The 27,782-nt window shown below is 36.7% G+C and overlaps 1 protein-coding gene and 1 non-coding gene across 6 annotated transcripts in view; one reads left to right on the forward strand and one right to left on the reverse strand.

Moving 5' to 3' along the window:
• Positions 1–27,782, forward strand: part of RMI1 (RecQ mediated genome instability 1) — an 84,368-nt gene that overhangs the window by 7,228 nt on the left and 49,358 nt on the right. The window contains exons 3-4 of one of the 5 annotated variants that reach the window (XR_007462029.1): positions 9,858–9,948; positions 21,643–21,794. The exons of 1 other annotated variant lie outside the window; for it this stretch is intronic. Coding sequence is in view for 2 of the 4 variants with exons in the window: in XM_049650444.1 (XP_049506401.1) it covers positions 10,996–12,903 (1,908 nt within the window). In the remaining 2 variants the exon portion in view is untranslated. Of the gene's footprint in view, positions 1–9,857; positions 9,949–10,988; positions 16,753–21,642; positions 21,795–27,782 lie in introns of those variants that run through there. 3 more of the 5 variants (XM_049650444.1, XR_007462043.1, XM_049650528.1) reach the window with 3 other exon arrangements.
• LOC125928022 (U6 spliceosomal RNA) lies at positions 4,839–4,941 on the reverse strand. The gene has a single exon (XR_007459535.1). It is a non-coding gene; the product is annotated as a U6 spliceosomal RNA (small nuclear RNA).

Raw genomic sequence — 27,782 nt, forward strand, 5'->3', positions numbered from 1 at the left:
AAGGACATGTTGGTTTTAAAGCTACTATGCAGTCACACATGCTACCGTTGGGCCATGAGGCCATAAAGCTACTGTGAACATTCACATAGAGATTTTTAATTAATGAAAGTTTTCATTGCTCTTGAGTAGATACCTAATAATGTGATTGTTGGGTTATATGGTAAGTGTGTGTTTTTCTGTCTAAGAAATTGCTTATCTGTTTCCCAAAGTGGCTGTGCTATTTTGTATTCCCACTGGCAATGTATGGAAATTTCTAATTTTTGGTATGCTCAGTTATTTTTTACTTTAGCATTGCTAATAGATGTGTAGTATCAGCTGTGATTTTACTTTTCCATTTCCCTAATGTCTAATAATATTGAGCATATTTTAATGTGTTTATTTGCTATCTGCATATTTTCTTTGGTGAAGTGTCTATTCAGATGTTTTATTCATGTTTGTTTTTATTCTTTTTTTTTAATGTTTAATTTTTAGAGAGAGAGAGTGCATGAGTGCATACGCATGAGCAGGGGAGGGACAGAGAGAGTGGGGGACAGAGTTTCTGAAGTGGGCTCTGTGCTGACTCAGCAGAGAGCCTGCTGCAGGGCTCGAACTAACAAACCATGAGATCATGACCTGAGCCAAAGTTGGAAATGTAACTGACTGAGCCACCCAGATGCCCCAAATAAGTTTGTTTTCTTACTAAATTTTAAGTATAGATTCTTCTATATTCTGGGTACAAGTCTTTTGTCAGTTATTTCTCTCAGTCTGTGGTTTGTCGCATGTGTGTGGCTTTATATTCTTTTTTTTTTTAATTTTATTTTTTATTTTTTAAAATTTACATCCAAATTAGTTAGCATATAGTGCAACAATGATTTCAGGAGTAGTTTCCTTAATGCCCCTTCCCCATTTAGCCCATCCCCCCTCCCACAGCCCTTCCAGTAACCCTCAGTTTGTTCTCCATATTTATGAGTCTCTTCTGTTTTGTCCCCCTCCCTGTTTTTATATTATTTTTGTTTCCCTTCCTTTTTGTTCAACTGTTTTGTCTCTTAAAGTCCTCATATGAGTGAATTCATATGATTTTTGTCTTTTTCTGACTGATTACTTTCACTTAGCATAATACCCTCCAGTTCCATCCATGTAGTTGCAAATGGCAAGATTTCATTCTTTTTGATCGCAGAGTAATACTCTATTGTGTGTGTGTGTGTATATATATATATATATATATATACACACACACACACACACACCATATCTTCTTTATCCGTTCATCCATCGATGGACATTTGGGCTCTTTCCATACTTTGGCTATTGTTGATAGTGCTGCTATAAACATGGGGGTGCATGTGTCCCTTCGAAACAGCACACCTGTATCCCTGTGGATAAATGCCTAGTAGTGCAATTGCTGGCTCATAGGGTAGTTCTATTTTTAGTTTTCTGAGGAACCTCCATACTGTTTTCCAGAGTGGCTGCCCCAGCTTGCATTCCCACCAGCAATGCAAAAGAGATCCTCTTTCTCCGCGAGGATGCCCATTTCTTCACTGGATTATTTGTTTTTTGGGTGTTGAGTTTGATAAGGCTTTTTATTCCTTTTTTTATTAAAAAATTTTTTTTAAATGTTTTTATTTATTTTTGAAGGAGAGAGAGAGAGACAGAGCATGAGTGGGGGAGGAGTAGAGAGAGAGGGAGACACAGAATCCAAAGCAGGCTCCAGGCTCTGAGCTGTCAGCACAGAGCCCGATGTGGGGCTTGAACTCATGAACCATGAGATCATGACCTGAGCTGAAGTCAGATGCTCAACCCGCTGAGCCACCCAGGTACCCCGATAAAGCTTTATATTCCTTATGGTGTTTTTCACAGAGCAGAATTTTAAAATTTTGATAAAGCCCAATTCATTAATTTCTTTTATGAATTATAGTTTTGTTGTTGTCCCCAAGAAAACTTTTTTAAAAGTTTACTTATTTACTCTAAGAAAGAAAGCACAAGTGGGGAAGGGGCAGAAAGAGAGGTAAAGAGAGAGAATCCCAAGCAGGCTCTGCACTGACAGTGCAAAGCCCAATGCGGGGCTTGAACTCACAAGTTGTGAGATCATGACCTGTGCAGAAGACACTTGCTTAACTGACTGAGCCACCCAGCCACCCCTCCCTAAGAAAACTTCTAAGAAACCAAGGTCACAAAGATTTTGTCTTAACTTTTCTCATAGCTTTTCTATAGTTTTAGTTTTCAAATTTAGGTCAATGATTCATTTAGAGTTAATTTTTATATATAGTGTGAGGTATTGGTTGAGGTTCATATTTTTGCATATGAATTGTTCAGTTGTTTCATCACCAGTTGTTCAAAAGACTATCCTGTTTCCATTGAATTGTCACTGCAACTTTGTAGAAAACCAATTGACCATATTATGTGTGGGTCTATATCTAGACTGTCTTGTCTTTCCATTAATTTCTGTGTTAATCCTTTTGCCAATACCTTCCTGTCTTGATTATGAAGTTTTATACCAAGTCTTGAGATCAGATAGTGTGAGTCCTTCAACTTCGTTTTTTGTTTTCAAAATTATCTGGACTATTCCAGTTCCTTTGCCTTTCCTTCGGAATTTTAGACTTAGCTTGTCATTTTTTACAAAAAACAGATGTTGGGATTTTGAATGGAATTGCACTGAATCAATCTCTAGATCAGTTGGGGAGAACTGAAACCTTAAGATAGAGTCTTCAACACAGCTGGTCTCTTCATTTGTTTTGGTCATCTTTGATTTCTTTCATCAGTAATTTGTAGTTTTCAGGGTAAATATCCTACATATATTTTTGTTAGATTCATTTTTTTCCATATGACACATTGCAGCTTTGATGCATTTATGAACACTAGACAGCACTTCAGCACTATGCTGGGGACCATTTTAAACAGTGAAATCGTCAACAAAAAGCACAAAAGTGTGAAAAATGGAGCAGGAAAAAGATGTATCTTGCTAACTCATTTATTAGGCGATGTAGCTATTTTGTAGATTCTTTGGTGCTTTCTTGATAAATATTCATATTATCTTTATTTTAGGAGTAATTTTCTTTTTTTCCTCTTCCTTCTTGATTTCCCTCTCTTTTTCTTATTGTGGAAAACACCTACCCTCTAAGCAATTTAAAAAATTTTTTTAGCATTTATTTTTGAGAGAGAGAGAGTGAGGGGAGAGGCGGAGAGAGAGGGAGACACAGAATCCAAAGCAGGCTCCAGGTCCGAGCTGTCAGCACAGAGCCTGACGTGGGGCTCGAACTCATGAACTGTGAGATCATGACTTGAGCCAAAGTTGGGTGCTTAACTGACTGAGCCACCCAGGCACCCCATCCTCTAAGCAATTTTTATTTTAACAGTTATGATATTGTTAACTATATACATGTTGTTGTACAACAGATCTCTGTAACTTTTTCATCTTGCATGAATGAGATCCCATATCCATTTTTCCTTCCCCTGTCTCTGGCAGCCACAGTTCTACTTTCTATTTTTATGAGTTTGATTACGTTAGATACTTCATGTAAGTGGAGTCTTGCAGTATTTGTCCCTTGTGATTAGATTATTTCACTTAGCATAATTCCCTTAAGGTTAATGTACGTTATTAAATATGACATGATTTTCTTCCTTTTTCTTAAAGGCTAGATAATATTCCTTCTTATCTATATACCACGTTTTCTTTACCCATTCATCCGTTGTTGAACAATTAGATTGCTTCTATACCTTGTGAGTTGTGAATAATGCCATGGTGAATGTGAGTATGCAAATACCTATTTAAGATTATTTTTGATTCTTTTGGATATATACCTGGAAGTGGGATTGCTGGACATATGGTAGTTCTATTTTTCGTTTTTTGAGGTACCTCCATACTGTTTTCCATAGCTGCTGTGCCATTTTTCAATCCCACCAATAGTGGGTAAGCGTTCCAATTTGTCCACATCTTCACTAACGCTTGTTATTTTCTGTGGTTTTATTTTGGCTAGTTGCCATTCTGAGGTGTGTGATGTGATATCTCATTGCAGTTTTGATTTGCATTTCCCTTGTGATGATGGTGTGCATCTTTTTATATGCTTGTTGGCCATTTGTATATCTTTGGGAAAATGTGTTTTTTTGCCCATTTAAATTTTTTTTTGTTATTGTTATTGGCTTCTTTATATATTCTGGGTATTAACCCCTTATCAGATAATGGTTTCCAAATGTTTCTCCTATTCTGTAGCTTGCTTTTTTATTCTATTGTTTCTCTTGCTGCACAGTTTTTGAGTTTGATGTAGTCCTATTTGTCTGTTTTTGATTTTACTTGTTCTTTTAGTGATATATCCAAGAAATCATTGCCTGTTCCAGTGTCTTGAAGTTTTTCCTCCAATATTTTCTCTAATAGTTTTATAATTTTAGGTCTTATGTTTAGATCTCCATTTTACCTCTGTGCTGACAGTTCAGAGCCTGGAGCCTGCTGTGAATTGTGTTTTGCTGTCTGTCTGCCCCTCCCCTATTCATACTCTGTCTCTTTCAAAAATAAACATTAGATCTCCATTTTAATTTTTGAATATGGTATAAGGGTCCGTTTTTATTCTTTTGCATGTGGATATTCAGTTTTTCCAGCACCATTTACTGAAGACCTTATCCTTTCTTTGTTGTGTAATCTTGGCACCCTTGTTGAAGATTATTTGACTGTATTTATGAGAGTTTATTTCTGGGTTCTGTATTCTGTTCTATTGGTCTGTATGTCTTTCTGCGTGCTATTTTTTTTTTTCTGTTTTAATTTATAAACCTTTTATTTCTTTATTGCACTCACATGGGCCTCCTGTAAATGTTAAAATGTTGAGAGTAGACATCTGCGTGTGTGTATTGTTGTTTAGTTTTTATTTCATAAAAGTATGGAACGCTTCACAAATTTACATGTCATACTTGCACAGAGGCCCCTGCTAATATTCTGTATCATTCCAATTTTATTATATGTGCTGAAGTGAGTTCGATGTCTGCTTTCTTCTTCTTCTTCTTTTTTTAATGTTTATTTATTTATTTTGAGAGAGAGTGTGCAAGCAGGGTCAGAGAGAGAGGGAGAAAGAGAATCCCAAGCAGGCTCTGTGCTGTTAACGCAGAGCCTGGTGTAGGGCTTGATCCTATGAACCGCGAGATTGTGACCTGAGCTGGAATCAAGAGTCGGACGCTTAACTGACTGAGCCACCCAGGTGCCCCCATCTGCTTTATTCTTGATCTCAGGGGGACAGTATTTTGTCTTTCATACCATTATTTTTTTTTCTTTTTTAATTTGAGTATAGTTGACACACAATATTACATTAGTTTCAAGTGTACAACACCTCTCTCTGCCCCTCTTCTGCTTCTGCTTGCTCGCTCTCTCAAAATAAATAAATAAATAAACTTTTTAAAAAAATTAAAAAAATCAGTATAGCTAAGTTAAAATTTTTGTCAGGTTAGTATTCAGAGGGTCTGTTATGAACACATACGTTATTTATAACTAAGCTTAGTAGTATACTAGTACTGCTTTATCTTTCCAGTACAACATTTTCTTTTCTCTTGAATGGCCTTGTTTTGTTTTCTCTATATTTTTATCAGTTTAACCCCTAACTCCTACAGTTACTTTTATCTCTCCCCTATATTGAGATATATTGATGCTCTAAGAGAAGTGTAAACCAAGAAAAAGACATGAGATCCTGGAAATAGTGGTCTTACAGGATTTATCTTCTTGAAAAATAATTTCTCTTTGGACCTTCTGGGCTGTTTGCCTTTACATCGTGCACATACTTTTTGCTATAATGCTTTTCCTCTCATTTCTTCCTCTTTCTTGGTTTATTTCTGTTATAATAGTGCAGTGCACATCCTCCTTTACAAAAATTGTTTTAGACAATGCTGATCTGAAAATGTTTAATTTCACTGTCATACTTGATTGATAGTCTGCCTGGGTAGAAGGTTAGAAATAATTTTCATTAAGAAATTTGAAGGAATTGCTCATTTACCTTCTAGCTTCTATTGAGAAATCTAAAACCATTTGCATTCATTGATATTTGTCATCCTTTTCTGGAAGCTTGCAGCATCTTTGTCCCTGTCTAAAATTTCATAAAGATAATGCCTTGTTACATGTCTGTTTTATTCACTGTATTGGGTTCTTTCCATCTGGAAGCTCTTTTCTTTAAGTCCTGGAAATTGTAAATTTATTTCTTTGATTAATCCTTCTCCCTCCTTTGTTTTCTCTTTTTCGTCTTTCTGGAACTCCTAGTCTGTTAGACTTATGGGGCTTTTTTTTTTTTTTTTTTCCCTTGTGTTTCATTGATTTCTTTGGAAATCAGTGTTTTCCTTTTGGAAGAGATTTTATTAACTTTATCTTCCATTCAGTGTACTGTGTTTCATTTCTGCTATCATTTTAAATTTCTAAGAGTTGTTTTTGTCCTATGAATATTTCTTGTTACAGAATCCGATTCTTATTACCTGGATATTATTATCTTTCTGATGATATTAAAAATAGCTTTTTTGGAGTTTTTGTCTCTCTTCATAGTCATTTCATTGCATTTTTTATTTAATGTGCCTATTGTTACAAGATTGTCTTAGAGGGGCGCCTCAATGGCTCAGTCTGTTAAGTGTACCACTTTGGCTCGGGTCATGATCTCACAGCTCCTGAGTTCGAGCCCTGCGTCAGGCTCTGTGCTGAAGCTCAGAGCCTGGAGCCTGCTTCAAATTTTGTGCCTCTCTCTCTCTGTCTCTCTCTCTGCCCCTCCCCCACTCACACTCTGTGTCTCTCTCTCAAAAATAAACAAATATTAAAAAAAAAAAAAGAAATGCTTAAAAAAGATTGTCTCAGATGTCTTGTTGCAGTTAAGGGAAGGGAACTAGAAGGCTGGTTGGAACTCTGAGTCTGGGGGTACCTGGGTGGCTCAGTTTGTTAAGCGTCCAACTCTTGATTTCGGCTTAGGTCATGATCTCATGGTTTGTGGGTTTGAGCCCCACATTGGCCTCTGTGATGACAGTGGGGTGCCTGCTTGAGATTCTCTCTCTCTTTGCCCCCTTTCCCTGCTTGCACTCTCTCCCTCTCTCTCAAAAATAAATAAACACTAAAAAAAAAAGAAAAGAAACTCTGAGTCTGTAGATGCATTCTCAAAATGGGCTGTTTAATTGGAGAACCTCTTGTGTTAGTATCTTTAGGTCTTTTCTTTTAGGGTAGTAAGATTGCCCAGAGAAAGATTTTCTAGTCTTTCTAGGAGAGTATAGTCGCTGGTATTTCTGGGTGCTTTGTAGGGTAGAGAGTAGTGTGTGTTCAGTATTTAGGATTTAAGAATTTATTTGTCCCCCTTATTTTCAGCATGGTTCCTCCACTTCAGAGGTACTCTGGTGTCCCTCAGCCCAGAGGTACTCATGGTTCCTCCACCAGAGGTACTCTGGTGTCCCCCAGCCCAGAAGCAGTCTCTGTGACTTGTGATAAGGATACCATAGTCTTTTCTTTTCTCTTTTTCTTTTCTCTTTTATATATATATATTTATATATATATATATATATATATATATATTTAAATGTTTGTTTATTTTTGGGAGAGAGAGAGAGACAGAGCATGAGCAGGGGAGGGGCAGAGAGAGAGGGAGACACAGAATCTGAAGCAGGCTCCAGGCTCTGAGCTGTCAGCACAGAGCCTGATGAGGGGCTTGAACTCACTGCGAAATCATGACCAGAGCCAAAGTCGGATGCTTAACCGACTGAGCCACCCAGGAGCCCCGGGGATGCCATAGTCTTAAATGTCTTTATTAAAGAGTCTTCTAATCAGTCTTTACATGGTCTATTTTTATCACAATAATTAAAAAAAATATGTATATATTCTCATTTTCTTCACTGTAAAGATTCACTAGTTCTGTAATGATAATGACCTTTTTTTTTTAGCTCCTCCTCTAAAATGTTATTTATGTAATCCTCACAACTATAACTCCTTTAAATTTTAACCATTTGTTAATAACATGACCACTTGTTTAGGGTCACAGAGTTTATAAGTGTAATTTGGCTCCAGAGTTGTATTCTGAACCACTAGATTATATAGTGGCTCTTCCATCTGTTTTGTTTTGTTTATTTATTTATTTTGCACGATAGTCTTTACTTTTAAATGATTATCAGCATACCAAGTAATAACGGGTAGCCAGTTCTTGAATTCTGTCGTCTAGTTATTTTGATTAAGAGAAACTAAAAGCAGCCCAAACAATTATGCTAGTATTTATTGTTCTAACTCTTAGGTGGAAAAGACTATTTTAAGGCTGTCTGCTGCTTAACACAGGTTACAAATAACTATTTACTACTTTCTCATAGATAAAGCCCCTGACCCTCAAGAAAAACTTTTGGGGGAAAAAACATTAACCCCTTTTCTTTTTTAAAAACATTTTTTTTTAAACTACATCTAATAAAGAAAAAGTCAGTATTGATATATGTTGCTTAAGCTAAAAGACATAGGGGACCAGACAATGTATACTCATTAAATTTCTAAGAGACATGAGGTAAAAAAATGAAGTCTTTCAGTAAGCTTTTTTGGTGTCTTTTAAAAATTGAAGTGTAATTGATACAAACATTATATTAGGTTCAATGGTTCAACAATGATTTGATATTTGTGTACATTGCAAAATGATCACCATAGTAAGTCTAGTTAATAGTTAGCATTCATCACCTTCTATAGTTACAGATTTTTTTTTTTTTCTTGTCATGAGAACTTTTAAGATTTACTTTCTTGGGGCGCCTGGGTGGCTCAGTCGGTTGAGCTTCCAACTTCGGCTCAGGTCATGATCTCACAGTTTGTGAGTTCGAGCCCCGCATCGGGCTCTGTGCTGACAGCTTGGAGCCTGGAGCCTGCTTCAGATTCCGTGTCTCCCTCTCTCTGACCCTTCCCTGTTCATGCTCTAACTCTCTGTCTCAAAAATAAATAAACATTAAAAAAAAAAAAAAAAAAGATTTACTCTCTTAGCAGCTTTCGAATACAGGTAGTATTATTAGCTATAGTCACCATGTTGTACATTAGGGTAAGCTTTAAGTTCACGTAAAGAAGATAGATTTATTTTTCTCCAAAAACTGAAAGGACCTACTGTATAATACACAGAAATAATTTAATGCCTTTTCATGAGAATATAATTCAAGCTTTGCTAAAATTTCATATTCCATGAAGGCATGTAAAATTCCAATCCTTTGAATAGGCACTTTCTTATTCTCCTGTCCATTTATGTGGTAGTGTTCATGGATTTCTGCTTGATGTCTTAAAGTCTAAGAGGTTATCTAGGACTTCATCCCTGTTTTGCTGGAATTAGGTCTAGAGGATGGTCATCATCTCCTGGGCCGTCTCCACTGCTGCAACTACCATGGGATCCCAGAGCCACAGTGTCCTCGGCCTTGGACACTTTTCTCTCTCTGTAGGCTGTACTGTTCTGTTTCAGCTTGAGTTGGTTTTGCCTGCTTCAGCTTTCATTTCTTTTGCATGTGGACCTTGGACACTTTCTGGGCACCCACTTCTCAGCCTACAGAAGCTGCTGTAAACCCTGTGACTGACAGGTCAATAGGGATGCGGAGTTCAGCTGGATCTTCCCTTTGGGTCAGTTGACCCAGCTGCCTAAGATACGTGCCTGTGCCAGTGCCCTGTGGGCCATCCTCTCCTATCTTTAATTTTTACAGTCCCCTGTGAGGTTAAGCATATAGATAAAGAAATACACTAAGAGGGAGTGTGTAAATTTCTCATGGTCACTTGCTTCTATTTAGCTCACTCAAAACCTCATGTTTTTATTATTTTACCTCTACTCTGCCCTGATTGATAATAGGAACCCCCAAAACCATACCACCAAACTCTTAACACTCATACAGATAGACCAGTGATTCTTTCTGTGCCGTTGCCTTATAACCCTTACCACTTCTTGTCCCAGGGCCATTTCTGAACAGTAGAGGTTACAATTACTCCACTGACCAACCAGTTCCAAATCCTAGCATCAAATCCTATATGTTCCTGTTCAAATGGTAAGTTTTCTTGTGGACATGTTAAAACTTTTATAAATTTTAACTCTTAGATATTTTGATCTGTGGGAGAAAAAATATACTTTTGTGAACACAGTGTTAATTGGTGTTTAATAGTGTTTTGCTACTGCTTTTATATTGAGAAATCAGAAGTACATTTATCTCGTATCTCGTAGGAAGGACCGTTGAGTTTTATTTAGTGAAACAAATAAGATACTTTACATCAGCACAGAGTCTATTGTTACTATATTTTTATTCATAGACCACATATTTAAGTGCTAAATGGGCAAACAGAATGGTAAAGTGTTTTTTTTTTTAATTTTTAAAAAATGTTTATTTTTGAGAGAGAGAGAGAGATTGTGAGCAGGGGAGGGGCAGAGAGAGAGGGAGACACAGAATCTGAAGCAGGCTCCAGGCTCTGAGCTGTTATTACAGAGCCTGACGCAGTCTTGATTGAATTCACAAACTCTGAGATCATGTTCTGAACCGAAGTTGGGTGCTTAACTGACTGAGCCACCCAGGCACCCTAATGGTAAACATTTTAATAGAACATGAATTATACGTAGGAAAACAACCTTAGCGACTATTGTTTCTTGACTAAATTTTAAATGATTAGAATCTGGTTATTAATATAATAACTACCATTTACTGAGTGTCTTTCATAGGTCTGACATTATACTTTACAAATGTTAATTGTACAATCTTCACAACAACCCTGGAAGATAAATGGTGGTATTGACATTTTACAGATGAAAAAACTGGGTTAGAGAAGTTAAGAAATTTGTATTAGGCCACAGAACTTGTAACTTGACAGAACTAGCTTTCAAATCGGAATATATCTGTCTCAAACCTTTTGCTTTTCTCATTATATAACCGGATTACTTGTGGTATTTGAATTTTGGCCATGTAGAAAGTCAAAGAATTTTAAGATGTTGAAGAGAGAAAAATCTAAAGGGTGTGGTTATACCTGTGCATTGTAGAGAATTGTAGAAACTGTATTTAAATATACTGAATTATAATTTTTTTTTGTTTTTTGTTTTCAGGTAATACATGCATAATATTTCTTTTATTTTAAAAGAAATGAGTGTAACTAATATTGCATTAAGAGTTGAAACCTGGCTTTTAGCTACGTGGCATGTTAAAGTACCTCTAATGTGGTTGGAAGCTTGTATTAACTGGATCCAAGAAGAAAATGATAATGTTAATTTGAGTCAGGCACAAATGAATAAACAAGTGTTTGAGCAGTGGCTCCTTACTGACCTGAGAGATTTGGAACATCCTGTTTTACCTGACGGCATTTTAGAAGTTCCAAAAGGAGAACTGAATGGATTTTTTGCTTTGCAGATTAATTCATTGGTTGATGTAAGTCAACCTGCATATTCCCAGATACAAAAGTTGAGAGGAAAGAATACAACGAATGACTTAGTTACAGCTGAAACACAAGTAACCCTAAAACCTTGGGAAGCAAAGCCTTCACGAATGTTGATGTTACAACTAACTGATGGAGTTGTACAAATGCAGGGAATGGAATATCAGTCTATTCCAGCTCTTCATAGTGATCTTGCCCCAGGTACAAAAATTTTGATTTATGGAAACATTTCTTTCCGTCTTGGTGTTCTTTTATTGAAACCAGAAAATGTGAAGATTTTGGGAGGAGAAGTAGATGCCCTTTCAGAGGAATATGCCCAAGAAAAAGTACTTGCAAGATTAATTGGGGAACCTGATCCTGTAGTTTCAGTCATACCAAATAATTGTAACCAGACCATCCCTGGAATTACAGATGTTCTGGATCCTGCATTAGGACCTTCTGATGAAGAACTCTTGGCAAGTCTTGATGAAAATGAGCTTGCAGCAAATAATGACACCTCCTTAGGAAGAAGATGCTTCAGCACAGGTAGTTCCTCAAATACTGTTCCCACAAGACAGTCAAGTTTTGAATCACGACATATTATTTCTCCAAAACCAAAGGAGAAACAACCAAATCAACCTATGCATTTCACTGATGGGGAATTAGATGACTTTTCATTGGAGGAGGCCTTGCTTTTAGAAGAAACTGTCCAGAAAGAACAAATGAAGACTAAAGAATTACAGCCATTGACTTTGAGCAGAACCCCAGATGAAAGCATAGAGAGATTTTTACATAAACCTAATACTCCAAATAATTTTTCTTTGATTTGCAAAAGTGGAAACCGTAATTGGAATGAAAAAAATGTATCCGAACAAGTGACTAATGAAGACAAATTATTTAGTTGTCCATCTGTTGAAGACAAAAACAGTAGCGTTTTTTCAGTTCATAGTAATGTACCCCTACCCCATGATTTTACAAATAAAGATAAGGACTCAGAGACAGGTAATAAAGTAAAACAAACCTTCAGCAGTGCAGATGGACATTCCTTAAATAAAATATCAAAGGGAGAGCTGGTAAATTATGTACCAAAAAGGAGTTCACACCTTTCTAATGAAAATGATCATCATTTACAGTCTTGTTCTTTAAGACCATCAGAGAACAACACTAATCTTTCTATTGCCATGGATTTGTATTCTCCGCCCTTTATCTATTTGTCTGTCCTAATGGCCAGCAAACCAAAGGAAGTTACAACAGTGAAGGTCAAAGCATTTATTGTAACCTTAACTGGAAATCTTTCAAGTTCTGGTGGCATTTGGAGTATAACAGCAAAGATTTCTGATGGTACTGGATATCTAGATGTAGACTTTGTGGATGAGATACTTACTAGTCTGATAGGGTTTTCAGTACCAGAAATGAAACAGTTAAAGAAGGATCCTCTTCAATACCAAAAGTTCCTGGAAGGTTTGCAGAAGTGTCAGAGAGATTTAATAGATTTGTGTTGTCTAATGACGATTTCATTTAATCCCTCCTTGTCTAAAGCAATAGTACTGGCATTACAGGATGTTGAAATGGAACACCTTGAGAACCTAAAAAAGCGGCTGAATAAATAATTTACTAAGATAGTATCAGAAAACAATTCCCCCCCCAAAAAAGAAATATTTAACATTAAATTTAACCTTTTATGTTTGAGACTTTGTTTTGTAAAAGAGAAAAAGGAAATTTTATAACATTTTAGTTGAATTTTAAAATGTTTAATCATGAATGTGTATTTAGGTTTCTTAAATAAATTTTTTTTATAATAACTGTTAGACGAAAGAATTTGGTGACCCATCGTTATTGAGAGTTTTGTTTCTCACTTGTCATTTCACATAACGATAGCTAAAGTGTTGGTGTTTACTGATGTGTCATATTGTTGGAAGTTGGCAATTATAAATAGATAGTTGTACTTCTAATGTGTTGAGTACCCAAAGAGATTTTTTTATATTACTATATTTAGGAAACAATGTTAATCCAGTGGATTAGAATGTCAGGCTGTCAGATACAAAAATACTTCTGCTGGTTTTTATTTTGTAAATATTTGTCTGGTATACTTAAGGCAAATATTATATTAACTAGGTACAATTGCAGAGATTATGTTGCATGGTTTAAACATCTTATTTTCAAGGATAATTTATTTCGAATTGTATATGGAAAACTTGAATATAAGATTCAGTAAATACTTTTTTTGGGGGGGTTAAAATAAGGTGGTTGTCCATGTCTTTATGTACTATCTGAATTAGCTCAACATGTAAGCTTACCTTTAGTTTTGTTGGGAGTATTGTTTTTTTGTTTGTTTTGTTTTGTTTTTTTAATGGAGACGGTTTACCACTTTTCTATTTTGCTGTTAAAAAGTCACATTTGAGGGGTGCCTGGGTGGCTCAGTCGATTGAGCGTCCGACTTCGGCTCAGGTCATGATCTCGCAGTTCGTGAGTTCAAGCCCCTCGTCGGGCTCTGTGCTGACGGCTCGGAGCCTGGGAGCCTGCTTCGGATTCTGTGTCTCCTTCTCTCTGCCCCTTCCTGCTCATCATGCTCTGTCTCTCTCTGTCTCTCAAAAATGAATAAACATTAAAAAAATTTTTTTAAGTCACATTTGAAAGGTAAAGTTACTTTTATTAATCTTTTGTCTTTGCAAACTTAAAACATTCTCAGTTTTTTTCTTTTAAATGTTTATTTCTGAGAGAGAGAGAGCATGAGCTGGTGAGGGGCACAGACAGAGGATCGGAAGCAGGCTCCATGTTGACAGTAGAGCCTGATATGGGGTTAGAACTCATGAACCACAAGATCATGACCTGAGCCAAAGTCAGATTCTTAACTGAGCCACCGAGGTGCCCCAGTTTTTGTTTTGCTTTGTTTTGTTTTGTTTTGTTTTGTTTTAAATAAGATCTACACCCAGTGTAGGGCTTGGGCTCCCTACCTTGAGATCAAGAATTGCATGCTTTACCATCTGAGCCAAATAAGTGCCCCTAAAGTGTCTTGAGTTTTAAAACCTTAATCAAATCCTTAAGTAAGAAAAAACATGGTTTTGTTTTAATTAAAATAACATAATAGGAAAATATCTAGAAGTTAAGGTAAATACTTATATGTAAATATGGTATAGATGTAATAAAAAATATTTTAAAAATCTTTGCCATTATATTTGAAGGATGATAATCAGAATTCAAGGTACAACACAGATTTTACTGATATGTGCTCTAATAGTAACCTCTTCTGTATACTTGCATAGCCTTTTTACTAGAAGAGATCTAAATGAGATGGTATTATCCTACACTGTCTTTCTTCTAAATGTTCTGTGGTACTCTTATCTCTGACTAGTGCTTGAAAGCTGGGATTAGACCTTATTTCCTTTTCATATTCAGTCCCTGAAGACTGGGTACAGTACTTTACCATATTAGTCCATCCTTCTGTATTGGTGCTGTGATTCTGGCTCTGGTCTTCTCTGGCTTTGATATTCCAGTAGATTTACTAATTGATTTGTGCCTTATTTTGTCCTCATACCTTTTCCCATAATTCTGCCTGAATGACCTTTCTAGAATAAATTTACCGTTTTTTTTCTTTGTTAACCTTCTTATAGGGTGAGGTATAAACTCTTCATCTAGTATGTAAGGTCTTCTGTGATCTGGCCCTTGCCTTCTTTTTAGTCTTCCTCCATTATTCTCCACCTACCTAGTCTGCCCCTAAATTTTAGTCATATCAATTTGTAATTCCCCAAACATGTGGGGGAATATACTTCATGTTTTCATACTCAAGCTCATAGTGATCTCCCTTCTCAAACTGTTTCATACGATTTCCAACTTAACTTAAGCTTTAGGTGTCCATTGAAGTGTTAAATTCCCCTGCCTACTTTCATGCCATCCTGTACATTGTACAGACTAATATTATGTATGTTTTACTGTACTTATTGCTTCTCTCTTATTCTGTTAAATTCTGGATAAAATTCAGTATAGAATTAGGAATTTAAAAAATAAAAACAAAGCTAAAATTAAGAATTTAGTGAGCGAGTTTAACACCAGATGAAATATAGCTGAAGGAATTGTGAATTAAGTTTGGTCAGAAGAAAAAAAATTCAGAATAATGTATAGAGAGTCCAAAGGATGGGAGAGAACCAGAAAAGAATATAACACAGAGATGGGCCAACATTAATGTAATTGCAGTTCCAGAAAGACAAGAAAGAATGTTTGAAGTTAATTCTTAAGAAACCTTTAAATTTTATGAAAATCATCAAGCTGTAGTGTTCCGACCAGCGCAACAAACACCGAGATCAGGGTCCTGAGGGTAGGGGAATGTAAGAAAAAAAAAGAGAAGAGAAGCCAGTGTGGGAATAGGAGGGTCCCCTGGGCTGATGGCCCAAGTGACGGCTTTATTGTTGCTGTACACAATCTTTTATAATATAAGACTCTTATGGATCAGGTCATTCTAAGAACAGGTTTCACATGATCGCTGCCAGCCAAAACATTTAGTTCTGTGTACCTTGTGAACTTTCTAAACGGGTCACAACAAGACCTTGTTGATAGATTGCTAGCAAAACACAGTTCCCATGTTTGTTTCTATTTGACCTGGGGTAGAAAAGGGGGGTAACATTACTGCCAACACCCACAGACCACAGGCTTCAGGAATTAACTTTCTCAGCCTTGACAAGGCTTTCGTATGCCTTTGCAAATGGGGGAATGGGAGGGGGAACCACCGGGTTGGCTGAGTCAACAGGGAGCCGTTGCTCGACCCGGTCTCAGCCTGGCACCGGGGTCCGGCCTCCCACACTGTAGGTTCTGGAAGTCCCACAAACCTCAAGCAAGATACATTCAGAGAAAGTCATAATTATGTAGATATTACCATTTTTAAGAACTAGGGAAAAAAGTCTAGAGCAGTGGAAGAAATGAGGCATGTTCCAAAGGAGCAAATATATGATAACAGACTGTAAAACCAGTGGCAATCAGAAGACAATGGAATGGCATCTTCAGAGTGATGGAATTAAAATAACTGCAAATCTAGATTTCTATACCAAGCACAAATGTTAACAATAAGAGTGTGAAAGGTAAAATTAATATTCCTACTCTCCGCGCTGAGCATGGAACCCGCTTGAGATTCTTTCTCTCTCTCTCTCTCTCTCTCTCTGTCTCCCTCCCCCCGTCTCCTGCTTGCATGCATGCTCTTTTTCTCTAAAATTAAAAAAATAACATATCACACAAAAAGTGAGAAATTTTTCCTAACCACAAAAATGATGTCATTAAGTAGAAGGAAAATGATGCCAGATAGAAGATTGGAGATGAAAAAAGGAATGAGGAATAACAGAAAGGGTAAATATGGGGGTTTAAGTTAATAGTGATTTTAAAACAGGGGCGCCTGGGTGGCTCAGGTGTTGATCCATGCAGAGCATGGAGCTTAAAATTCGTTTTCCCTCTGCCCCTCCTCAACTTTCATGCATTCTCTTTTTCTCTTTAAAAAAAAAAAAAAAAAAAAATATATATATATATATATATATATATATAGTGATATTAAACCTAAAGTAGTATCTTTAGCATTAAAAAGAAAATAGGACTAAAGTACATGAAAACAATGTTATGTAAATTGAGAGGAGGATAAATGGAAAAGTTTTAAAGTCATTATGTCTGAGGAAAGGTTTAAGCCATCATTTTATATTAGACTTGAATATTCAGAGTTGCATGTTGTAATATTTAGGGTAACCACATTAAAAGATTTGTAAAAGTATATTACTATATACTAGTGGGATAAAATAGAACAACGGGAAAAAAAAGTAATCAACCTAAAAAGAAAGCAAGACTGAAAACCCGGGAAAAGTGACAAGGAAAACAATTGTTAAGGTGGTATGTTTAAATCCCAATATATCAGAAATTGCAGTAAGTGTAAATGGAGTAAAATCCTCCAGTTAAAGACATTTTCAGATAATGATACAACCCAGTTATATACAAAAGAGACCCAAAATGTCTACAGAAAGGTGAAAAGTGAAAGGATGTAGACATATAAACAATGGAAGCTGCTGTGGCTATATTAATATAATTTCAGGCAAAAAACTCATAGTAGAGAAACAGTTGATCATGCGAGGACTAATTCACCAGAATGGTGTAGCAATTTTAAATTTATAGAATTCAATAGCTTCTAAATTTATCACAAGAACTAAGAGAAATCCACAGTCATAGATTACACAGTCATAGAAAAAAGGTTGGCATGGTTATAGAAAATACAGGAGCCCTAACCACCATGTGTAGGCTACTGTATTTGACAAATGTATAATACATGTTTTTTTTCATGTACATGTGGGAGATTTACAAAAGTTGACCACCTGCTTAACAGAAGGGAAGTCTAAAGAATCAAAAAATTATCAATCTTAGTACATTCTCTGACCATAAATAAAGTAAGGAGGAGACACCTGGCTGACTCAGTCAGTGAAACATGCAACTCCTGATCTCAGGGTCATGAGCCTCATGTGGTCATAAGGATTACTTAAAAAAGGAAAATGAGCTAGGGGAAAAAAAGGCTAGAAAATATCATATTTAGAAACTACAAAACATACTCCAAAATCATCTTGAGTTAAGGAAAAAATCAAAAATTTTTACTATAAAAATAAAACATCAAAATTCATGATGTATAGATGAAGCTGTGCTTAGAGGGGACTATTTATTACAAGGGAATAAAAGCTAAAAGTCAATGAATGGCTTCAAGTTATTAAAAACTAAAGCACAAAGAGGGAAGAAGGAGCTTAATTTATTGGAATAGAAAGCGAACATATTAGAATTAACAAAGTTGAGTCATGTTGAGAAGACATCCACAGCAAGACAAATGAAAAAAGTGAAGGAACAAATATCAGAAATGAAATGGAGGGGTGCTGGCTGACTCAGAAGAGCATGCGACTCTTGATCTTGGGGTTGTGTTGAGTATAGAGATTACTTAAATAAAACTTAAAAAAAAATGAAATGGAGACATCACTCACTGCTTCTGCATTCATTAAAAATCTTTCAAGAAGGTATGAGTAAGTGCATGTTGCTGCATTTAAAATTTTAGATGAAGTGGTCAAGTACCTGAAAAAATACAGATAAGAAAATCTAGGGGGTGCCTGGCTGGTTCAGTCAGAAGAGCATGTGACTTGATCTCAGGGTTGTGAGTTCAAATCCCACTCTGTGTATGGAGATTTCTTTCTTTCTTCCTTTTTTTTTTTTTTAATTAAAAAAAAAAAAGTTTTATGTATTTATTTTGAGAGAGAACACGTGAGCAGGAGAGGGAGAGAGAGAATCCCAAGCAGGCTCTGCACCATCAGCACAGAGTCCAATGTGGGGCACAAACTCACGAACCGTGAGATCATGACCTGCGCCAAAACCAGGAGTCGGACAGTTAACTGAGCCACCCAGGTGCCCCTGTGTGTAGACATTTCTAAAAAAATAAAAATCTGAATAGCTCTGTATTTGTTAAAATAGTTGAATCTATTTGATGAACAGAACTAATAGTCTTTTCAACAAATGATGTTGAGACAACTGCATAGCCTTATGCCAGGGAATGAAGTTGAATCTCTCCCTCACACTATCCCAAAATTAACTCAAAATGCATCAGATACCTAAATTTAAATGCTATAACTATAAAACTCTTTGGTAGAAAACATAGTTGTCTCTGTGACCTTGCATGAGGCAGTCATTTCTTACATATGTGAAGCACAAGCAACCAAATGAAAAATAGATAAATTGGACTTCATCAAAATTAAAGAACACTGTGCTTTAAAAGACACTCGAGAAAGTCAAAAGACAACTCCTAGAATGTGAGAATGAAAGAATGGAGCAATGGGAGCAAATCACATATTTGTAAGAGACTAATATCTAGAATATATGAACAATTCTGCAACTCAACAGTAAAAAGACAACTCAGGGTAAAAATGGGCAAAGTATATGAATAGATATCTTTCCAAAGAAGATAATAAATTGCCAATAAACATGTGAGATGATGCTCAACATCATTAGTCATTAGGGAGATCTAAATGAAACCACAATGAGACACTATTTCATACCTACTAGGATAGCTATAATTGAAAAGACAGGCAACAATTGAAAAGACAGGCAACGGCAGTTGTTGGCAAGGATGTGGGGAAACTGGAACCCTCCTATGTTGCTGATGGGCTATAAAATGGTACAGTCACTTTGTAAAACAGTCTGGCAGTTCTTCAGAAAGTTAAACATAGTTGCCATATGACTTAGCATTCTTCCATTCTTACCCGAGAAAATTGAAAGCATATCCTCACACAAAAACTTGCATGTCAGTGTTCATAACAGCATTAGTAATAACCCCCAAATTGAAACAAGCCATATGTATATCAACTGATGAATGGATAAACAAAATGTACATATGTATGATGGAATGGTATCCATCCAACAACATGGATGAATCTTGAAAAACATTATTCTAAGTAGAAGCAATATAAAAGACTTCGTAGAGTATGGTCCCACTTATATGAAATAATTCATAATAGTTCACTCCAGCAGGAGGGAGGATGATTGGTGAGTGACTGCTAATGGATGTGGAGTTTCTTTTTGGGATGATTTAACTGCTCTAGACTTAGTGGTGATGATTGCACAATTTAATGAATACACTAAGTGCCACTCAATTTTATACTTTAAAAGGGTGAGTTTTATGGTATGTAAATATATATCTAAATAAAAAAGTAATCAAATCTGTTACTTAAAATCTTCCCACCAATTCCAGGCCTTGATGGTATCCCCACTGAATTCTTTCAAATATTATATCAAGTCTACATAAATTCTAGGGATTAGACAATGAGAGAACATTTCTGAACTCTTTTTACCAAGCTGACATAACTTTGAACATACATAGGAGATTAAAAGAAAGAATTACAGACAACTCTTTCATGAATATAATTCCAAAATACAAGTTCAACCTAAGTACAATATTAGCAAATTAAATATTAAAATATGAAAAAGAGAATACATGACAAAGTGGGTTTTTTTTTTTCAGGAATGCAAAGATAATTTAACCAATGTACTTCACATTGAAAAAAAAAACTATAAGGTCATTTCAATAGGTGCAGAAAAAGCATTTGATATTCATATTAAAAACTCACCAAACTAGGAAGAGGGAACCTTCTTTTTTTAATGTTTGTTTATTTTGAGAGTTAGCATGAGTGGGGGAGGGGCAGAGGGCGAGACAGGGAGAGAGAATCCCAAGCAGGCTCCACCTGTCTGCCCAGAGCCCAACCTGGGGCTTGATCTTAAGAACAGTGAGATCATGACCTGAGCTGAAATTGAGTAAGACACTTAACCAACTGAGCCACCCAGGTGTCCCAAGAGGGAACTTTCTTATTTTGATAAAAAATATTGAGGCACCTGGGTGGCTCAGTTGCTTAAACTTCTGACTCTTGATTTTGGCTCAAGTCATGATCTTATGGTTTGTGACACGAAGCCCTGCCTCAGGCTCCGTGCTGACAAGTGGAGCCTGCTTGGGATTCTCTCTCTCTCTCTCTCTCTGCCCCTCTCCTGCTCACATGCACATGCTTGCTCTCTCAAAATAAATAAACATAAAAAAAAAAGATCTCTGTAAAATCTACAGCAGACATCGTACTTGAGATTGGGAATAAGATCAGGATGTCTGTTATTCAACATTGTTCTGAAGGTCCTAGTCATAGTAATAAGGCAAGAAAAAACAAAAACAAAAAACGTGTTGGAGAGGAAGAAATAAGCCTGATTATTTGTAAATGACAGAGTGTGTATGTAGAAAATCCAAAATCTATAAACTATTAGAAGTAGTAAGTGTACTTGGCAAGGTTCCTATTACATATAGAACAATATTAAAAAAATGTTTTAAAAAAGTTCTATTTTTATATGCCAACATAAAAATGAAACGAGAAATTGTTATTTATAGCAGCATAAAAAAATCTTAATCTTTGGAATAGATATAGGGAGAGCTTTGCAAGACTTGTCCACTAAAAACTACAAAATACTGAAAAACGCTAAAGAAGATCAAAGCAAATTCAGTTATTAACTGAATACTCAATTGGAGTACTTAATATTTTAAAGATATCCACTCTCTTCAAATTGATCTATGGATTCAATGCAGTATCATCCTCAGCAGGATTATTTTAGTGTGCATCAAGCTGATTCTAAAATTTATATGGGAATGCAAATTCAAGTCATATTACCTCCAAATAGTTGAGCAACACTTCCCATAAACAGTTATAATAAATGAATATAATCAGAGTAGCACCATCAAATTCAGGAAATATTATGTTACTACCATCTAACTCTTAGACTTCATTCCAGTTTTACCAGATGTTTCAATAATTTTTTTTTTTTTTTTATAGCAAATGGATCCATCCCTATTTAAGCCCAGAGACAAGCCCTGGCTAGCACCTTGATTGCAGTCTTGCCACCCCAAGTATGGAACCCCCTAATCTGCGCCTGACTCTTCCCCCGCAGAAATTGTGGCATAATAAATGTGTGTTGTTTTAAGCTACTAAGTTTGGGTTAATTTGTTACACAATAGAAAATTAATACTCATCCCTTTCCAATTGCTTTTAGTTGGGTTATTTCTTTTTAAGTGTATGTATGTATGTATGTATGTATGTATCTCCTACACCCAACGTCTGGTTCAAACTCATAACCCTGAGATCAAGAGTTGCGTGCCCTTCCAACGGAGCCAGCTGGGCACTCTGATTTTAGTTGGGTTGTTACCTCCTGTCTTGATCCCTCTAGCCCTAGGGGTTAGCAGCTTCCTGCTTTCTTTGCTCATCTCTGCATTGTCTCATGATTCCCTCAGGCTTGTCAGTATTTTCAACTCCTTTGTAACTAGTTCTCCATATTAATTATATTAATACATGTGGTTAAGAATTGCTATTCTCGGGGCGCCTGGTTGGCTCAGTCGGTTAAGGGGCCGACTTCGGCTCAGGTCATGATTTCGCGGTCCGTGAGTTCGAGCCCCGCGTCGGGCTCTGTGCTGACCGCTCAGAGCCTGGACCCTGTTTCAGATTCTGTGTCTCCCTCTCTCTTTGACCCTCCCCCGTTCATGCTCTGTCTCTCTCTGTCTCAAAAATAAATTAAAAAAAAAAACGTTAAAAAATTTAAAAAAAGAATTGCTATTCTCTTACCACATTAAAAAAATTTTAAAGCGGGAGGGGAGGGAAGAATAGCTATTATCTATATATCTATAGCAGTGGTTTGATAATAGGCAATATTCTTTAAGTATTACCTCCAGAACATAGCTCCAATATATTTACTCTTCCCCATCACATTGGAATTTTTATTTTTAAGTTTATTATTTTGAGAGAGAGAGAGAGTGAGCATGCGCAGGGAAGGGGCAAAGAGAAAGGGAAAGAGAGGATCCCAAGCAGACTCCCTGCTGTCAGCATGGAGCCTGAAGCGAGGCTCAAAACCACAAACTGAGATCATGATCTGAGCCAAAATCCAGAGTTGGGTGCTTAACCAACTGAGCCACCCAGGTGCCTCCATGTTGGGATCATTCTAACCATAAGCCACCTTTATCTCTTGATTAAGGACGCTCAGGTAATAGGTTTTCTCACAGATTTTCTCTTTCCCTTGCCCTTTGTGCCTCTTGATAGTAGCATGGAAGTAGTTGGAGAGATAGGTACAGAATTTTAAATATTCTGTGTTGGATATGCTTCATTTAATGCAGAGTTACTGGTATAGACCTATCTTTCTGTAATAGGTTAAAATACTTTTTGACTTTGTTGCTGAACAGTGCATTCCAATTATCTAGTGAGTATGAACTATAATATCAATTGATTTCCAAGATCAATTGTAGCTCAGAGAAGAAATTAAAGTAGGATACAGACTGAACTGTATCCTAAAGAGGTAAAAGAATGAGTAAGGACAACCTGTGATTCTATTCTCCAGTGTTGATTACCTTAAGTCATTTTCAGTTAGCTCTTTCTAGGGCTTATTTAGTTATATGTTTGTTGTGGATATGAATCTTTATAAACTCAGAGATATGAGAAATCTTACATTTATTACCTTCTGTGAAAAGATACTTTTTAAAAAAGTAAATACATGGGTACCTGAATGGCTGAGTTGGTTTAGCCTCTGACTTTGGCTCAGGTCGTGATCTCGCAGTTCGTGGGTTCGAGTCCCGTGTCGGGCTCTGTGCTGACAGCTTGGAGCCTAGAGCCTGCTTTGGATTCTGTGTCTCCCTCTCTCTCTGCCCCTCCCCTGCTCGTGCTCTGTCTCTCTCTCACTCTCTCAAAAATAAATACACATTAAAGTAAAATTTTAAAATAAAAAACAAAAAAGTAAATTCAGGCTCTCAGGTATAAAATTGAACAAACTTTATAGATGTTATTTAACTTAAGCAACGAAGGAACAGGCAGATGTTATAACTGGTTGAGAGGAAATACTTAAAAAAACCCACAAATGTTTATGTAGTAAAGGAATGTTGAAATTAATGTATAAATGGAGGCAAAACTGGTCTTTGCACAGTGGCGGGATGGGTGAATGCATCTGTCAGATAGGGCAGAATTCGCATGTCTGTAGACAAGAATTATTTTGCACTATCAGTTATCTACAATTTACAGACTTGTAAAACAGCTCCCATATGATCATTATAACCAGGAGGGGTGTTCTCTAGACAAGACAGTTTTCTGTTGCAGCACACATTTTCTCCTATATTTTTAATTTGACTGGACTGATAGAAAACTCAACCACAGATAATAGTTTGCTTTCCATTCCTTAAATTCATGTGACATTCCCAGAGGGCTTTGGAAAGAGTTGAACGCTTGGTGAGGCCCCACTGATCCCTCACACTGTTTACCTGCTGATATATTTATGGCATTAGCCCCAAATGATTCTTTTTGTGTTATGCGAGGTACATCCAGGTTTGCCAAGGATAGAAGCTCTAGAAATAGCCTAGGGAGTATAAATGGTGCAGGAAGATGAAGAATAATGTAGTGTTTTTTTGTTCTCACTGGAATTTTCAAAGACTTGCTTCTTTTCAGCTTTCCCATAAATTGGCCGTAAGGCTGTTTGACTCCCTTTACTCTGGTTTCTTTAGGTGTTTGATCCCTGACCGCAGTGTCAAGCCTAAGTTTCCTGGGTGCATCCAGCAGCCATTCCTTTTGAGTCCTGTCACCTCTTGGGGCACTGGCAGGAAGGGGGACATGGGTCTCATTCTATGGGGTCCCATACCCCACCGTTTGCTTGGGGGAATTCTCCTCCTCCCCTTTCCGGTTTCTTATTTTTCTCCTTTACCTCCCTCTAGCCTAATTCCTTGAATGATTTCAGGCACACTCTTAACAAAAACTAGGAAGGGAAGCTGAAGCAAGGGAAAGCTTTCCTGGGTACTTAGGGGATTTAAAAGGGGAAAAATCCAGAGAACAAAAAATGCTTATGTCATTTATTTTTTGTTCTTTTACACTATAAACAATGTTTCATTAAATGTTCTTGCTATTGTATTTCCTCATTCATTCTCTCAAACATTTAACATTTATTCAGGATTTCTGGTATTAGGAGCTGGAATTATAACAAATTCTTCATCTCCAGGATCTTATAGTCAGGGAGATAGTCAAAGGAGTAATCAAAATGACAGCACAATATTTTAAAATAAACAGAGCAAGATCATCGTAAGGAAATTTAGCTCTTTAAGAGTTAAAAAGTGTAATTACAACATTACAAAGTCAGTTTGTATCACAGAATCTCTGCTCTCTTGGTAGGTTATAAATAAGTTCAAACCTGATTCCGAAGACCAATTTGTCATTTAAGTGACAACCCAAATTCTAGTTTTGTATTAATATAATTTCGGACAAAACTCCTACTTGTTGCAGGTATGAATCTTAGTTCACACACTTGAAGGTGTGAGAAATGTTACTTTTTTTGTGTGTTCTTAAAATCAAATTAAATTTGACTATGAACCTAGCAAAGTCAACTATATGGATGTGTGACCTGTGTCGTCTTGGCTGCATACCCAGCAGGGCTCCCTTCACTTGGTTCAATGCTCTATGTTGCTGTCTTGAAATTCTTGATAATTTTATCTTTGTTTGAACTTGTGTTTGCAATTGAAGTCCAATAGGACTGCAGAGTATGCACTTGAACACAGGGAAAAGGCACCATATGTGTATCTGATGCTGTTTCTTCCTACCCTGCTGGCACATAGCATTTGAGGTTCCCTGTGATTTCAGCATTTCAGTGGACACACAATGCATGAGTCAGCAAGTCTCAAAGGAGTACAAAGTTAGAGTGTTAAGTCTATCACTGAGTAAGAGGTAAGGTGGGGTGGCTGACAGTCCTAGAGCCATGCTTTCTTTTTGAACCAGAACTTCCTTTGCAGAAAGAAGGCAATGACCTATTAAACAACCAAGGAATGCTATCATATTCTTTCTTACTTGTGTTACTTCCCTGTGTTAGCCAACCACTTACCCTGAAAATGGTGACACAGACGGAGAGGCAATGATAGTGCAACCCATAGATCTTTTTTCCATCCTTTCTTCCTTATTCATCAGTAAGCTAAAGGTAGAGTATTAATAGAATGTGTGCATATTAAGTGAAATAAAAACAGTTGGCTTTTGCACAGTGTTTTCACTGTTCTGGTAAGAATAAGATACATAAACATGTATGAGCTACAAAATAAGAATTGGGTAATTTTGGTGATTCCACATAAAGCTATATGTTCTTAAATTTGCATTTAAAACCGTCATTGCACAATATAAAGATGAATGGTAAAATCCATGCTAATAGTTTAAATTTTTTCTTTACTTGCAATGACATTAAGTGGCTCAGGTGGTTGAGTGTTCGACTCTTGATTTCAGTTCAGGTCACGATCTTGAGGTTTGTGAGATCGAGCCCTGACTTGGGCTCTGTGCTGTCAGCACAGAGCCTGCTTGAGATTCTCTCTCTCTCTCTCTCTCTCTCTCTCTCTCTCTGCCTCTTCCCTGCTTGTGCACATTTTCTCTTTCTCAAAATAAATAAGTAAATAAACTTAAAAAGAAGGACAAGTAAAAAATACCATGACAAGTTTAGAGATAGGAAACAGCTTTGTATTTTAGTACCTTTAACAGTATTTAAAAGCATTTAAGTAGTGCTTAGTAACTTTAACAGTATTTAAAAGTGAACAGCACTTTTTCTCCTGCATTTTCATTTCTTACTAAGCCCCAGTGAAAGGTCCTGAGAGGTCTTACTTTGAGCAGACTAGTTGGACATCTGGTCAACTAGTACACTCTATTGTCCCGACCTGGAAGTAGGTAGGCTTTGAAGATTTTGTGCCATACATAGATTAATAATATGTACATACAAGAATCTTTGCCTAGGTGTAAGCTCCTTGCTGAATGCCAGGCACTGTGCTAAAATGCTTTACAAAGATTATTACGTTAAAAGCTTTTCAGAACATTACCAAATCTTTTATCAAGGTAGCACATAAATATATTTAACAAAATTGCACGGTATGGAACGACCCATAATGAAAAGTAGCAGTCCTCTTTCCATTCTTTTCCAACCCTGCTCCCTTCTACTCCCTAACTCCTAACTCCTACACTTTGTTTTTAGTGTATCTGTTGATTTTTCCCTACTGTCTAATTAATTTGAGAATTTCCATTATTTAGATACCTGTCTATGAAGTTCCAGCCCTGATAAAGTTTTTTAGCTTATTTGATTTCCCCATCTCTCTTGCTCTCCCTACGCTCTGGGTAATTATATCACTCTTTTTAGTTTCTCTATTTGTCATAGGAGGAGAGGAAAAACTTCTCCCCTCCTAGGTTATGTGGTTGGGCTGCAGAATTAAACTGATGTAAGACAGATAAACAGGAGAAAAGCATACAAATTTTGTATAAAATTTTTAGGTTGCACACAGGAGTCTTCAAAAGGAAGACTTTTAAAACAAAGATTAATGAATTGTGAGGAGGTGACAAGACAGGGACTTGGGCTAGGGGCTAGTAAATTGTGGAACAGTGACTAGGGAATATATGGGAGAAAGTAATGGAAAGTAAGGGTTATTTTAGTAGGTTTGTTTGTGCAGGTCCATTTTGGAGTTGACTGTCATGGTGTTAACAAAGTACTCTTCCTGGTACAGGGAGGGCACCTTTCTTGTGGGAAATTTCAAGACTTGCTTTTAGGTAGAAAAGGGGAGTTAGGGAATCTTTCCTGCATCTCCTGTTTCTCAAATGCTTTCAGGTCAAAATAATATGCCAAAGTGGCATATTTTGGGGTGACATGTTCTGAATCCCTTTGTTATCCTTAAAACATGAAACAATGGGGTGCTTGGGTGGCTCAGTTGGTTAAGCGTTGGACTCTTGCTTTTGGCTCAGGTCATGATCTCACAGTTTCGTGAATTTGAGCCCCCATATCAGGCTCTGTGCTGGCAGTGCAGAGCCTGCTTGGGATTCTCTCTCCCTCTCTCCCTGCCCTTTCCCCACTTGTGCTGTCTCTGTCTCTCTCAAATAAATAAATAAACTTAAAAAAAAAGAAATGATGAACTTACTCCTTGATTTCTTCTATCAACTATAAA

This window comes from Panthera uncia, chromosome D4, assembly GCF_023721935.1.
Source record: "Panthera uncia isolate 11264 chromosome D4, Puncia_PCG_1.0, whole genome shotgun sequence".
NCBI lineage: Eukaryota > Metazoa > Chordata > Mammalia > Carnivora > Felidae > Panthera > Panthera uncia.